Source organism: Elephas maximus, chromosome 8 (genome assembly GCF_024166365.1).
Source record: "Elephas maximus indicus isolate mEleMax1 chromosome 8, mEleMax1 primary haplotype, whole genome shotgun sequence".
In the NCBI taxonomy this organism is placed as follows: Eukaryota; Metazoa; Chordata; class Mammalia; order Proboscidea; family Elephantidae; genus Elephas; species Elephas maximus.
Window position 1 is genome coordinate 77,394,328 of NC_064826.1, and position 12,539 is coordinate 77,406,866.

At 37.1% G+C, this 12,539-nt stretch overlaps 1 protein-coding gene across 1 annotated transcript in view; it reads left to right on the forward strand.

Moving 5' to 3' along the window:
* The window catches only part of LRRC72 (leucine rich repeat containing 72), a 61,362-nt gene that overhangs the window by 34,024 nt on the left and 14,799 nt on the right, over positions 1-12,539 (forward strand). Inside the window, exons 5-6 of the mRNA XM_049893555.1 lie at positions 5,227-5,308; positions 6,411-6,521. Of these exons, the coding sequence (XP_049749512.1) occupies positions 5,227-5,308; positions 6,411-6,521 (193 nt within the window). The remainder of the gene's footprint in view (positions 1-5,226; positions 5,309-6,410; positions 6,522-12,539) is intronic.

Sequence of the window (12,539 nt, forward strand, 5' to 3'; positions counted from 1 at the left end):
AAGAATTGATGCCTTTGAGTTGTGGTGGTGCCGAAGAATATTGAATATACCATGGACTGCCAAAAGAACGAACAAGACTGCCATGGAAGAAGTACATCGGAATGTTCCTCAGAAGCAAGACTGGCTAGACTACGTCTCGCATACTTTGGACACGTTATCAGAGGGGATCAGTCCCTGGAGAAGGACATCATGCTTGGTAAAGTAGAAGGGTCAGCAGAAAAGAGGAAGACCCTCAACAAGATGGATTGACACAGGGGCTGCAACAATGGGGTCAGGCATAACAGTGATTGAGGATGGCACAGGACCAGGCAATGTTTCGTTCTGTTGTACATAGGATCACTATGAGTTGAAACTGACTCGATGGCACCTAACAACAACAACAAAGCGTTAGAGTGAGGTAGTTCTTTTAGTTTGGATTGATTGGTAACCATATGCATTTGCCGAGGTTCTGCCGATAGGTCTGTGACATACATGAGAACATGTCCTATGGGATATAAGCAGGATAGAATAGCGTCTTGGAACCAAAGCCAGCCTGAGGTAGGGAGCTAGTGGTGAGAAGAATCAATATTACCTGAGAAGTCAAGATTAGATCAGATAGACCGAGCAAGTCAAGCCAGTGGCTCACACTAAGTCTGATAGTTCAGCTTCCTGCTCTGGATGTTAGTAAGTGTCGTGGTTTTCAGGAGGGACCGTGGAGACTGGGCCAAACCTCTGTTCTGCCATATACTCACTGAGTAATCTTGGCAAGTTGTTTAACCTCTCTGTGCTTTGAGCTCCTCATAATAGTACTCCTACCACGTTAGTTGCTTGAAGATTAAATACATTGCCTGGCATGTAGTACATTCTGTTTATTTGTATGTGTCTAAAAAAGTGTTTATTATATTTCTTTTCTATTTATTTTCCATTTCAGATCAAATGTTTTGGGTTCTTTTTACATATGTTTTTGGGATCTTAGGGTTATTGCTTAAATATTAGAAAAAAAATTTATGGAATATTTTCCATTATTAAATCTAATGAAATAATTTATCTCAAGGTGTTTTCCAAATAACGTATTTTGGGTGGCTTATGTGAAAGTCTCTCAAAATTAAAGAGTTCAGTTATGATTTAATATATGCCAGTCATTGGCTTGGGAACCAAACAGACTGGGATTTGAGTCTTTACTCTGCTACTTATGATATCTGGACCTTGAGAAACTTATTTAACTTCTCTGAGCCTTCGTTCCCTATTAAGTAAACTGGAATACTTTGCACTTATAATATACATATTAATATAAAGTGCTATACATAAGATTGCTATGAGTTGGAACCAACTCAATGGCAACTAACGGCAATAACAACAAACTGGAGATAAAATAATTTGCGTCTCTTATACGGATCATGTTAGATAATGTCTGTGAAAACATCTAGCTCAGTGCCTGGCTCAAAAAAAGCACTAAATAAATGTGACTTTCTCTCTTTCCTTGTCTCAGCTGGGGACAATTTTGCCACCAGGGGGCTTTTGCCAAGGTCTGGAGACATTATTGGTTGTCAAGACATGGGGGGAGGGACTTTCTATGAACATCTAGTGAATAGAGACCACAGATGCTGCTAAACATCTTACAATGCACGGGACAGCTCCCTTCCACTCCAACAAGGAATTATCTGCTTCAAAATGTCAGTAGTGCCAAGGTTGGCACACCCTGACATTGAGTTGATTCTGACTATGACAACCTCATGTCATTCAGAATAGCTCTGTGCTCCACAGAGTTTTTCAATTGCTAGTTTTTTCACAAGTAGATTACCAGACCTTTTTTCTGAGGCACCTCTCACTGGACTCTTACCTCCAACCTTTTGGCTAGCTGCTGAGCATGTTAACCATTTGCACACACCTCCTTAATTTTAATCTTGTGCTGGTGTACATTTTCCCCCAGTAGTACCTCAGTGATTGCCTGTAAGTGCTGTATATTAAATGTAAGAGCTCCTAAAAAAAAAAAAAGAGCTCCTAGCAGTATAAAAATAATAATGGTTATAATAATAAATAATAATAGCTACCATTTATTGAGCACTTGCTATGTGACAAGCCTCAAGTTAAGATACGTGATTGCAAAAGGCCACACTAAGTATCAACATTAGGGCAATCCTTATTATCAATAGTATAGGTTTTTTTAAATGCAAAGTATAATAAAATTTTACTTTAATAATGGCTTAAATATCAGGACAATCAGCATGTCTTCCAATTCCTATTGCTAGATCTTTAACAATTTGCTATATTGCAATTTGTCTTTGGAGTCTATGAATTCTACCTTAGAACTGTTTTTCCATTCCCTCTACTTCATTCTTCCCCTATGGTCATTACTCTACTCTGGGCCGTCATCATATTCTCCGGAATCAGGCTAACACCCTCCTTATTCGTCTCTCACCATTACACTTGCTATCTCCTCTAATCTACTTTCTACCATGCCATTTTATTTGTAAAATAAAATTGGGCAATAACATTCTCCGGCACAACATCTTTCAATAGCTCACCAAGGTTCCCATGAGGTAACTGTCTCTTGCCACCCTATCTTCCCACCCTAACAAAAAATGCAATCTTATAATCCCAGTAATTTTGGTCCAAGGATGTTAATGCTCTTAAGAAAACAATGATTTTAAAATCAAGATGAAACTGTTGGATTTGTTAAAATTTCCTTCTTATGCTAATGAGTAATACAAGAGAAATTAAAGCCCCAACTAATCAGTAATGTTCAGTTGATGTGTGGTTAGTTGGCAACTGGAAAAAGAGAGAAGAAAAAGTCACGATTTCGGCTGGTGTTCTTTTCCTATGCTGATGTCAGAAGTGGCTTTATTAGAGTAGGGAGTGGCAAGAAGAAGAATGGAATTCAGCGAGTTGATGCCAAAAGTCATGTAGGGAAAGTGTAAAGGAATGAAAAGCCAACTGTGACCCACCTTCCTGCCTTGAATGGCTTCTCCCACCTGTGGGAAATATGGCTCCTTTCCTGACTTAACAAGAGCTGTGGCAAAATTATTGGTGGTCCTCCTGCATGAGTATCGTGACATAATTTGGTGGAGATGCGTCTGAAAGAATGAGATGAACGGCACAGGTACCTTTTATAGCTTCATAATTTGTGAATATTGCAAAGATTTTAAAAAATTAAAGAAACTTCATAAAGAAACAAGTTTTTCAACTTTGGATACAAATTTCAAACAGCTTTTCTGTGTTGTAGGAGGAATGCTCACTCGGTCAGATGGGTTGGCTGAAATCTATTAATGAAAGGCCAAAAGAGTTCTATTTAACTGGTAACAACAGTTCTTGTGATAAGTTTTAATAAACATATAAGACTAAATTACAATCAAGATTGTATTTTTTTGTATATATAAAATACTAAACAATCAATAACTGTTTCATGAGGATCTCGTCTCTGTTACACCCTGCATTCAGTAGAAAAGTATCGTTCTTACAATAACTACTGCTTTTAAAGCCTTGGGGCCCTGGTGGTGCAGTGGTTAAGCATTTGGCTGCTAATCAAAAGGTCGTCAGTTTGAATCCAACTGCTCCTTGGAAACCCTATGGGGCAGTTCTGCTCTGTCCTATAGGGTTGCTATGAGTCAGAATTGACTTGATGGCAATGGGTTGGGTTTTGTTTCTTGAAACCTATTTGTCCCTCCACTGGGTCTCTCCCATGTTTCATCCTCACAACTCCAACAAACCTTTTAACTTATAATAAGGTTATAGAGTATTTTTTAAAATGAGTGTTTTTATTCAGGGTAGCAGAAACATTTTGACGTACTGTCTATATTTGAATACCCCATATCATGTATACAATACTTAATGCTTCATTTGAGGAATTTTCAAGAGTACTTTTGACTATTTTCAATTTTCATGAGCACTGAATTTAGAATTTAACCTTAATGGTAAGATGCACCTCCACCATATTGTCAGGAAAGTGGGGAGGTGGGAAAGACAAGAGAAAGAGGGTTTCTTTCCTCAAGGAAGATACAAAACTCTAGTAATCAAGTGATTAATGTACAAATCGAACTAAGTGTTGGAGATTCATCAGCCTGGGTCTTGTTCGGAAAGGTCATGTTAAAAAAGATGAGCATGTAAAGTAACAATATTGTGTTGTGCCTTGCCCTCCAGTTGGGTGAGGTGGTGGCTGGTTGTGAACTGTTAGTGCTGGGACTGACCTGGCAGAGTTGCCTCATGAATCCGTTCAGATTACAGAGTCCTCAGCTAAGGTGAAATCTGCTTACCAGAAGAGCATTGAGCCAGGGAAGAAAAGATGGCTTTTAGATTGGGGAGTAAAGTAAAATGGTATAAAATTAGACTATCATTCAAGAGATTGGATTCAAAGAGCTGGAGAAGTGCAAGTTTAAGAAAACAAAAAGTAGGTCAAAATGGAGCAAGAAGACAGTAGTGAGAGACATAAGGAGACCAAAGGATAGTTTCAACAAACTTTTAGAACAGAGAAAACCTACCATAGTGGTATGAGCGTGCATGGTTTGGTATGCCTTGCTTTCCTGGGACTGGTCCTTAAGAATGGTCCGAAATGTACCAAGAAAACAAGACATGCAGGTTAAGGGCAATCATGACTCATGCACAGATGCAAAAACGGTCTCAGCTTTCATTATCTGAGGAGAGAGCCCCTGGCACGTAAGAAATCAAAAAACCAAACCTGTTGCTGTTGAGTCAATTCTGAGTCATAGGGGCCCTCTAGGACAGAGCAGAACTGCCCCATAGGGTTTCCAAGGCTATCATCTTTAAGGAAGCAGACTGCCACATCTTTCTTCTACAGAGCGGCTGATGGGTTCAAACTGACGACCTTTCGGTTAGCAGCTGAGCGTCTACCCACTGTGCCACCAGGTCTGCTTTGGCATAGAATAGGCGCTTAATAATATTTGATGGCAAATTAATATCTGGAACCAGATACCTGGAGAACATATAAAGCAGAATGGGGACAACTATGGTTAGAACAAAAGGGCTAGGCTCGGTTTGAGAATCTTTGGAAAGCTTGTAAGGGAGTTTGGCCTAGATGTGGTTAAGAGTTTAAGGTAGCCAAAAACATCCTTTTCATCACATTGTCTTCAAGAACAGTCCTGATGTATTTTATAGCCCAGGCCAAAAGATGAAAAATGTTTAATTATAGCAGCAAAGGTCAGACTTCTATGGTTTTATTACAAATATATTTTTATATACGCACATATATATGTAAATTATTTTACAAAGCATATTTTTCTCTCTCATTTTCAGCTCCACGGGATAGCATTTCTAACTAGAAACTACTGCTTGACAGAACTATATCTAAACAACAATGCAATATTTGAGATAGCAGGTATGTCTTAAATTTTCTCTCAATTGAATACAGTTGAGAGGAAGTAACTAACAACCTTCGACTATGATATTGCTAATGACATGCAGAAATCTGTTTAAATATTTCTGTTGAAAATATGTGATGGAAGCTTTACTTCGTAATATTATTTGTATTTCATTTTAAGATGTGTGCTGTTACATTACAGTTCCAATTCAATATTTTCATGTGTCCTATTCAAAATGTAAAAGAATCTTTTTTTTTAATATAGGACTTTTGCTATTCCATTGCACAGTTGGAGACAGACTTGATATTGTGGAATCATATCTTAGCAATATTTGACAGCATTAATATAGCAGCTTAATAAATAATTTTTCAAGTTTTTACTGGCTATAATTTTATCAGCTAAATTCCTGTTCCCACTCTGAGTAAATTTTATATGAACAACTATCCCTTAGCTGACAATTTCAAGCCAGTTATAAAAATAGGTAACATACAATGATCATGAAACACAAAGAAGTGTAATACAAAAACTTTCTTTAATATCATACAGCATAGAATCATAGAATCAAAATATAATTTTTAAGGCCCACCATGGTTTTGTGCACTATTAAGAAAGAAAAATCTTTCTTCGACTATAACATGGCTATCACACAAGCACATTCCACTTTTGTTTATGTTAAAAATGTTGGAAATGTGCATTTTAGAATCAACAAAAATGTTATGACCGTTTGAATTCCTATTGTGCAAAGAAGACACTTATTTGAGCAATTTGAACGAAGGCACTCCATTGGGTGAGTAATTATTCTCTCAATTCATGTTACAAATCTAAGTAATGTTGGCTAAAAAAAGAAAAAGAAGAAAATAACCCTCCACAGCCAAACAAACAAATTACTATTTCAGACAAACAAACGTAAAACAATAACAGTGGAAAGAAATGGACTCTATACTCCCATATTGCAATAGGTTATTTGAATTCTTATGCTTTATTGTGTTCTTATAGTTCAAAACATTATAATCATTCCTTCTTTTACCAGCTGTAATGTATTCTTTACTTTTGTTACTTGTTTAGCTAGCATTAAAAATGTTTAAAATCTTATGAAAATGTTTGTTTTGTTTTTTGTAGGCCTGCATAATTTGCGTTCTTTGCATATCCTCATGCTACACCACAATGAACTAACAAACATTGATGCGACAGTGAAGGAATTAAAGGGAATGCTGAATCTGAAGACCCTAAGTATCGATTTGACCTTTTACATGTTCATAAGTTCAAATCACAATAATGCAAGGAATTTTTCAATCTTTCAAACTTAAAAAAAAAAGCTTAAAGTTAGAAGTGCAATATTTGTATCTAAAATACTTAGATATTCCTGAAAATGAGACGAGATCCTATTCTTTTTTAAGACATGCTTTTGAAAGAACAATGGGTAGAAAAAAAATTTGCAAAATGATGCAGGATGTCAAACAAAAATGAAAAAAGTAACAAAAGATGATTTACATGTTAAATCTGTATTTTTGTTTTACCTCAAAAGTAAGTTTTAAACACGTTAGATGAGTCCATTAATATGAAATATTCAGAATAGGCATTTCTGCAAAGTAGCTGTTGGCCCCATCTTTAAATGAATTATTAGTGTTGGCCTGTGACTGGAGGTGACAGCTAATGGGTATGGGGTACAGAGTTTCTTTTTTGGGGTGATGAAGGTGTTCTAAAATTGTGATGCTTTCAGAACTCTGTGAATATACTAAAAACCGCAGAATTGTACACTTTAAATGGGTGAATTGTGTGGTACGTGAATTATATCAGTAAAGCTGATACCAACAAGAACAACAAAAGTGTTTCAAGCCTTCAATTCGCTGAGCAGCAAACTTTATTCACGTATATGTTGAATCATACCCAGCAAGAAACTGGCTGAGCATTGGAAGGAAGTGAGAGAAGCTTCCTTCTCTTCTGTGGAAGTATCGGAATTTACCTGCGTATGTGAATTATCTGGACCTTCTATGCTGAACAAATACTTTTTATGATGTAAATAATATATAGTCCTTACTCTCAGCACTCAGCTGCTCACCAAAGTTCAGCAATTCGAACCCACCAGCTTCTCCACAGGAGAAAGATGTAGCAGCCTGCTTCCATGAAGATTTACAGCCTTGGAAACTCTATGGGGCAGTCCTACTCTGTCCCATAGCGTCGCTATGAGTCATAATCAACTGGACGGCAACATGTTTACTCTCAATAAGCTGCATAAATGTACACACAACCATAATATAAGACAAAGGGTTCTAAGTGTGTCAAAGCAAAAAACCCTCAGAGCAGTGAGTGGGTTTTCAAACCTGCTTTTGGACACTTATGTAATATCTTGAGATAGAGATTGTTTCCCATTAACTTTCTATTCATTTCTCAGATTTGCATGAGATGCTATTTTGTATACACACAAACTGATTTCCATGGAGGGGGCTCTGAGCAGGTCAATATATATAAACAGTAACTAGAGTTTTCATGTATTTTTCATTGCTATCAATTACATCTATTGGACTGAGGAGAATTGACTCATGTACTTATAGATAGATTCTTTAAACCCACATATTAAAACCACATCGTGTATGGCAATTCCGTGCTTAGTTCAGAGACATGATGAGGCCACCTACTACTAGAAATCACTCACAACTTTCTTGTTTTCTGAGAGAGAATCAGCATCGGCCTGCACATTTGAATTTTCTGGCCATTCTGTGCTGAACAAGCACTTTTATGATTAAAGAACTGGCTATGCTAGATCCAGAACTCTCTCTTATCCTCTTTTTTCTAAAATGGGGCTAATAGCTACCTCTTAGGGTTGCTTTGAACATTAATATAGCTCACCAAAACACTTTTTAAAAAAGTGTTTCTCACTGTTCACATTATTTTGAAGCAGCAACAAAAACAGAGATTGTTTTATTGCGGATTATGTAAGTTATATCATGAATTAAGATACATAAAAAAATAAATAAATTCTCCTAAGAAGTGAACAGACTCAAAAAATATAGCTGACATTTTAGATAATAATTGTAATATTGTGTCTTTTTTCTTATATGTTTGAATGCTTGAATGTCTTTCTTGTAGAGAAGACTTCTTGTAGGGAAAATTATATCTAAAATACTTAGATAGTCCTGAAAATGAAACTAGATCTTATTATTTTTTAAGACATACTTTTGAAAGAACCTTACCATATTCTCATTTAAATCTTCACAGCAATTATATTATGAAGCTGGACTTATTCACTCTTTAATGGTAGAAATACAAGGCTTAGAGATTTAGCCAAATTACCAAGTTTGAAACTAAGTTGAAACTTAAACCCATGACTTATCATTTATTGAGTAAGTGGATATTTTATTGACTATACCACTCAACAAGATAATGGGAATACGAAGGTGAACAAGATCCTGTCTGGACCTTTATGGAGCTTGCAGTTTTATAACTCTCAACTTAAATCTGGCTTATAAAAATGGACCAGTTTGCTGAGAAACTACTTTGTACAGTTTGCTAAATGTAAAAACTCAGTAATTTATGCATATTTGTTTTACAAAAGATCATCTTAATAGTAGTATACAGGGTTGTGGCAGTAACAAAGGTGCCCAACCCAGAGTGAGTGAAGTCTGAAATTCAACCCCACTCAGACTTGTTGCCGAGCACAGAATGTCATCCTGAGGTACAGTGGGGAGGGTGCCTTTTTTAGTTCTTTCAGAGGCTTCTGGGCCTGTGGCAGCCTGATAAATATAGTGTCCACATCCTTACCTGTCAACCTTAAATGCTAATCTTACTAAGTAACCTTGGCCTAGAACCAGTGTAAGTTACCTCTACTCAAAATCTTAGTGACGAAACTCAAGTTATATAATTGTTTCAACTTAGAATAGAATGGAAAAAATGCTGTCCCCAATTACAAAAATGAATTTTCTGAATACTCTTTGTAGTAAGTCTTGGTTATCAATATTATACGGAAGAAAATGCATTTGTGCGGTTACGTCCTCAGATTAGGTTTCTATGTGTCTGATGCAATCACAGATTAGATTTAGGTCACTAACTAAAAGGAAAAATCCATGTATTTTCAAATGTCATAATTTGTGTCTTTTCAAGTTGTAAAACCATATAAGAAATTTAAGGCAGTATTATTATTCCACTTCAATTACAAGTTCTTCAAAGGGTGAGAAAATCGCCTGGAGGGTAAACCTCAAATTCATTTCATCATTGCATCCTCTACTGGAGTTTAAGAGGAGAATTGCCAAGCAATTGCCCAGGAGACACATGCTGGGAGTTCAGGCGGGCCTAACACTAGCTGCAGAGTGTGAGGTCCTGGTAACTGGAATTCCTGACTTCCAGGCTGAGTCAGGAGGGCCCCACCTCTTCTCCCCAGGAGGTCTACCTTTCCACGCCCTCCCTCTGTAGCTCTTTTTCCCTTTCCTTCCCCTCTTCTGGAGCCCTGGTAGCACAGTGGTTAAGAGTTTAGCTGCTTTGGTTAGCAGTTTGAATCCACCAACCACTCCTTGGAAACTCTATGTGGCAGTTCCACTCTGTCCCATAGGGTTGCTATGAGTCAAAATCGACTTGACAAAAAAATGACTAGACAGCAATGGGTTTTTCCTCCCTTCATCTTCCTTCTAAATCAGAAGACCCTCTTAGTGGCCAGTGAATTTCACAAACCTTTAGTTTCCTCACCTCTTTCCCACCACTTAGAGAGGAAAAAAAAAACATTACCAACAGCAGCAACAACAAAAAAACACATTCTCTTGTTCTAAATCTTTAGCCTCCTAATTTCTCCCGGGTTTTCTCTGTTTTATTAAGCTACACTGTTGAAAAGTATACCTAGACCCTACCATTCCATATTTTTTAAAACCACCTTCCTAGCAGAACTTGGAAGTAGGAAATCCCACTTTCAAGAGAGGGTCAGATCTTGAGGTACAGCTCTTAAGCACGTTCTACCTTTCCTCATCGGACCTCAGTCCATTGCTGATGGCAAGCACAGCCAGGGACTTAAGAGGGTTACGGGGATACCAGGATGGGATTATGATCTTAAGGGTCTCTTCATTTGAGTCTCTTTACTTGTAATGCTCCTCAAGGTGAGACCATCTCCCTTGAACACAAAATAATCTACCAAACAAATCAACAAACAAAAAGCCAGCTGGGTCTTTCGCTGCTATTTGTCCCAAATAAGAAAATGCTCTGACCCTCCACCCTCCTCATCTCCTGCTTTATCCCATCTTACCTCTTAAAAATCAGAGTTCATTTTCATATTCCATAAAAGCATGTGGTATGTGGCAGCCCACAGATTTTGTTTAGTTAAAATAGGATGGTGATGGCAATGGAGATGCTGACCTTACTAAGTAACTTTGACCGAGATTCTTGAAATCTTGGTGTCCGATCATGGACAGTTGAAGTTCCACAGGCTATTCTGTATAGGCACAGGATGTAACTGCTTTTCCTCTCTCTATATCATTTTCCCTATCTACTAAAAAGGGCATGTTGGTATCTCATTAACTGCATCACCTTTCTTCAAAGGTGACCTTAAAAGCCGTTGGGTTCATTTAAAAGGTGCTTTTTAATTCTGCTTTAAAAGTTTAAAAAAGTTAACTGAAGCCAATAATTTAAATGACTTTATTTTTTATTTTTCTTTTCTGTCTCAATAATAAGTAGCTTCATACATGTAACTCATTTAAATCAAGCTTAGGCAGTAAGGTAGTAGAGACATTTTGATATATTATTGCATAAATGTAAATTGCTTAGACTCAGAATCCTAAATTAAGATAAGCAAGACAGTGCTGGCGCCACTGAGGTGTACTCAATAAGTAGCCTAGAGGGAAGGTGGATTAAATAGTATTAACCTATTGAAAGTGAAAGTGTAAGCAATTTTACTTCATAGTTTCTAAAGGAATGTACCCATACATCATAGGAGGCTTTCAGAACTTTTCAGACACAGGAAACCGATTTCATATCTTAGAAATTTCATTTATGGCAATTTTAGTAGCATCAATCCAAAACTCATAAATCCAAAATGTTACATGTTTAATGGTACAGGGGGAAAAAAAAGTTGAAAATAAGATTACTTCCTATGAAAATCTAAGAGCTAGAAAAAAAGTGAAGAATAAATAAAGATGAAACGCCTTTCAAATTATTTAGTTCTATTTTTTTAAGTTAATTTAGACGGAGGCTGGGCTAACAGCCCAGTTTTCTGACTTGCTGTCACTCAGATTTCATTTTATGATGCGTTGAATGGTGAATTGCCACAAGCACATTGAGTTTTTAATATTGAGACACCTTCTTAATTGGTAATGGAAGAGCAGTGAATCCAAGTTGTGTGTTTTGTTTAGCTGAAATGTGAGTTTTTAAGTTAAAACACGAAAAATTACTTAACTAAGGACTAGGCGAGAAAAAAAGAGAAAATAAATGAATACATTTTTTCAGAGAGAAAGAGAATGTGAATGGTATAACCTAAAAAACTCAAATCCATTGCCATAGAGTCTGATTCATAGTAACCCTATAAGACAGACTATAACTGCCTCATAGTGTTTCCAAGGCTGTATTCTTTATGACCACTACTAGTCTGTTTGTCTTACTGTGGTCGCTTGTGTGTTGCTGTGATGCTGGAAGCTATTCTATTTCAAATACCAGGGGGGTCACCCATGGTGGATGTGATTTAGCAGAGCTTCCAGACTAAGTGTGACTAGAAGGATGACCTGTTGATCTAGTTCTAAAAAACCTGGCCAGTGAAAATCTTATGAATAGCAGCAGAACACTGTCTGATATATCGCTGGAAGATGAACCCCTCAGGTTGGAAGGCACTCAAAATATGACTGGGCAAGAGTTGCCTCCTCAAAGTAGAGTTGACCTTAATGTTGTGGATGGAGTCAGGCTTTCGGGACATTTGCTGGCTGAGGTGTCACGATTCAAAATGAGAAGAAACAGCTGCAAACATCCATTAATAATCGGAAGGTAGAATGTACGAAGCATGAATCTAGAAAATTTGGAAGTCAACAAAAACGAAATGGAATGCTTGAAGATCTATATCGTAGGCATTAGTGAGTTGAAATGGACTGGTATTGGCCATTTTGAACCTGACAATCATATGGTCTACTATGTCGAGAATGACATATTAAAGAGGAACCATGCCCCATTCATGGTCAAAAAGAACATTTCAAGATCTATCCCTACAGTACAACTCTGCCAGTGATAGGATAATATCCATATACCTACAAGGAAGGCATATAGCTATTATTCAAATTTACTTGCTAA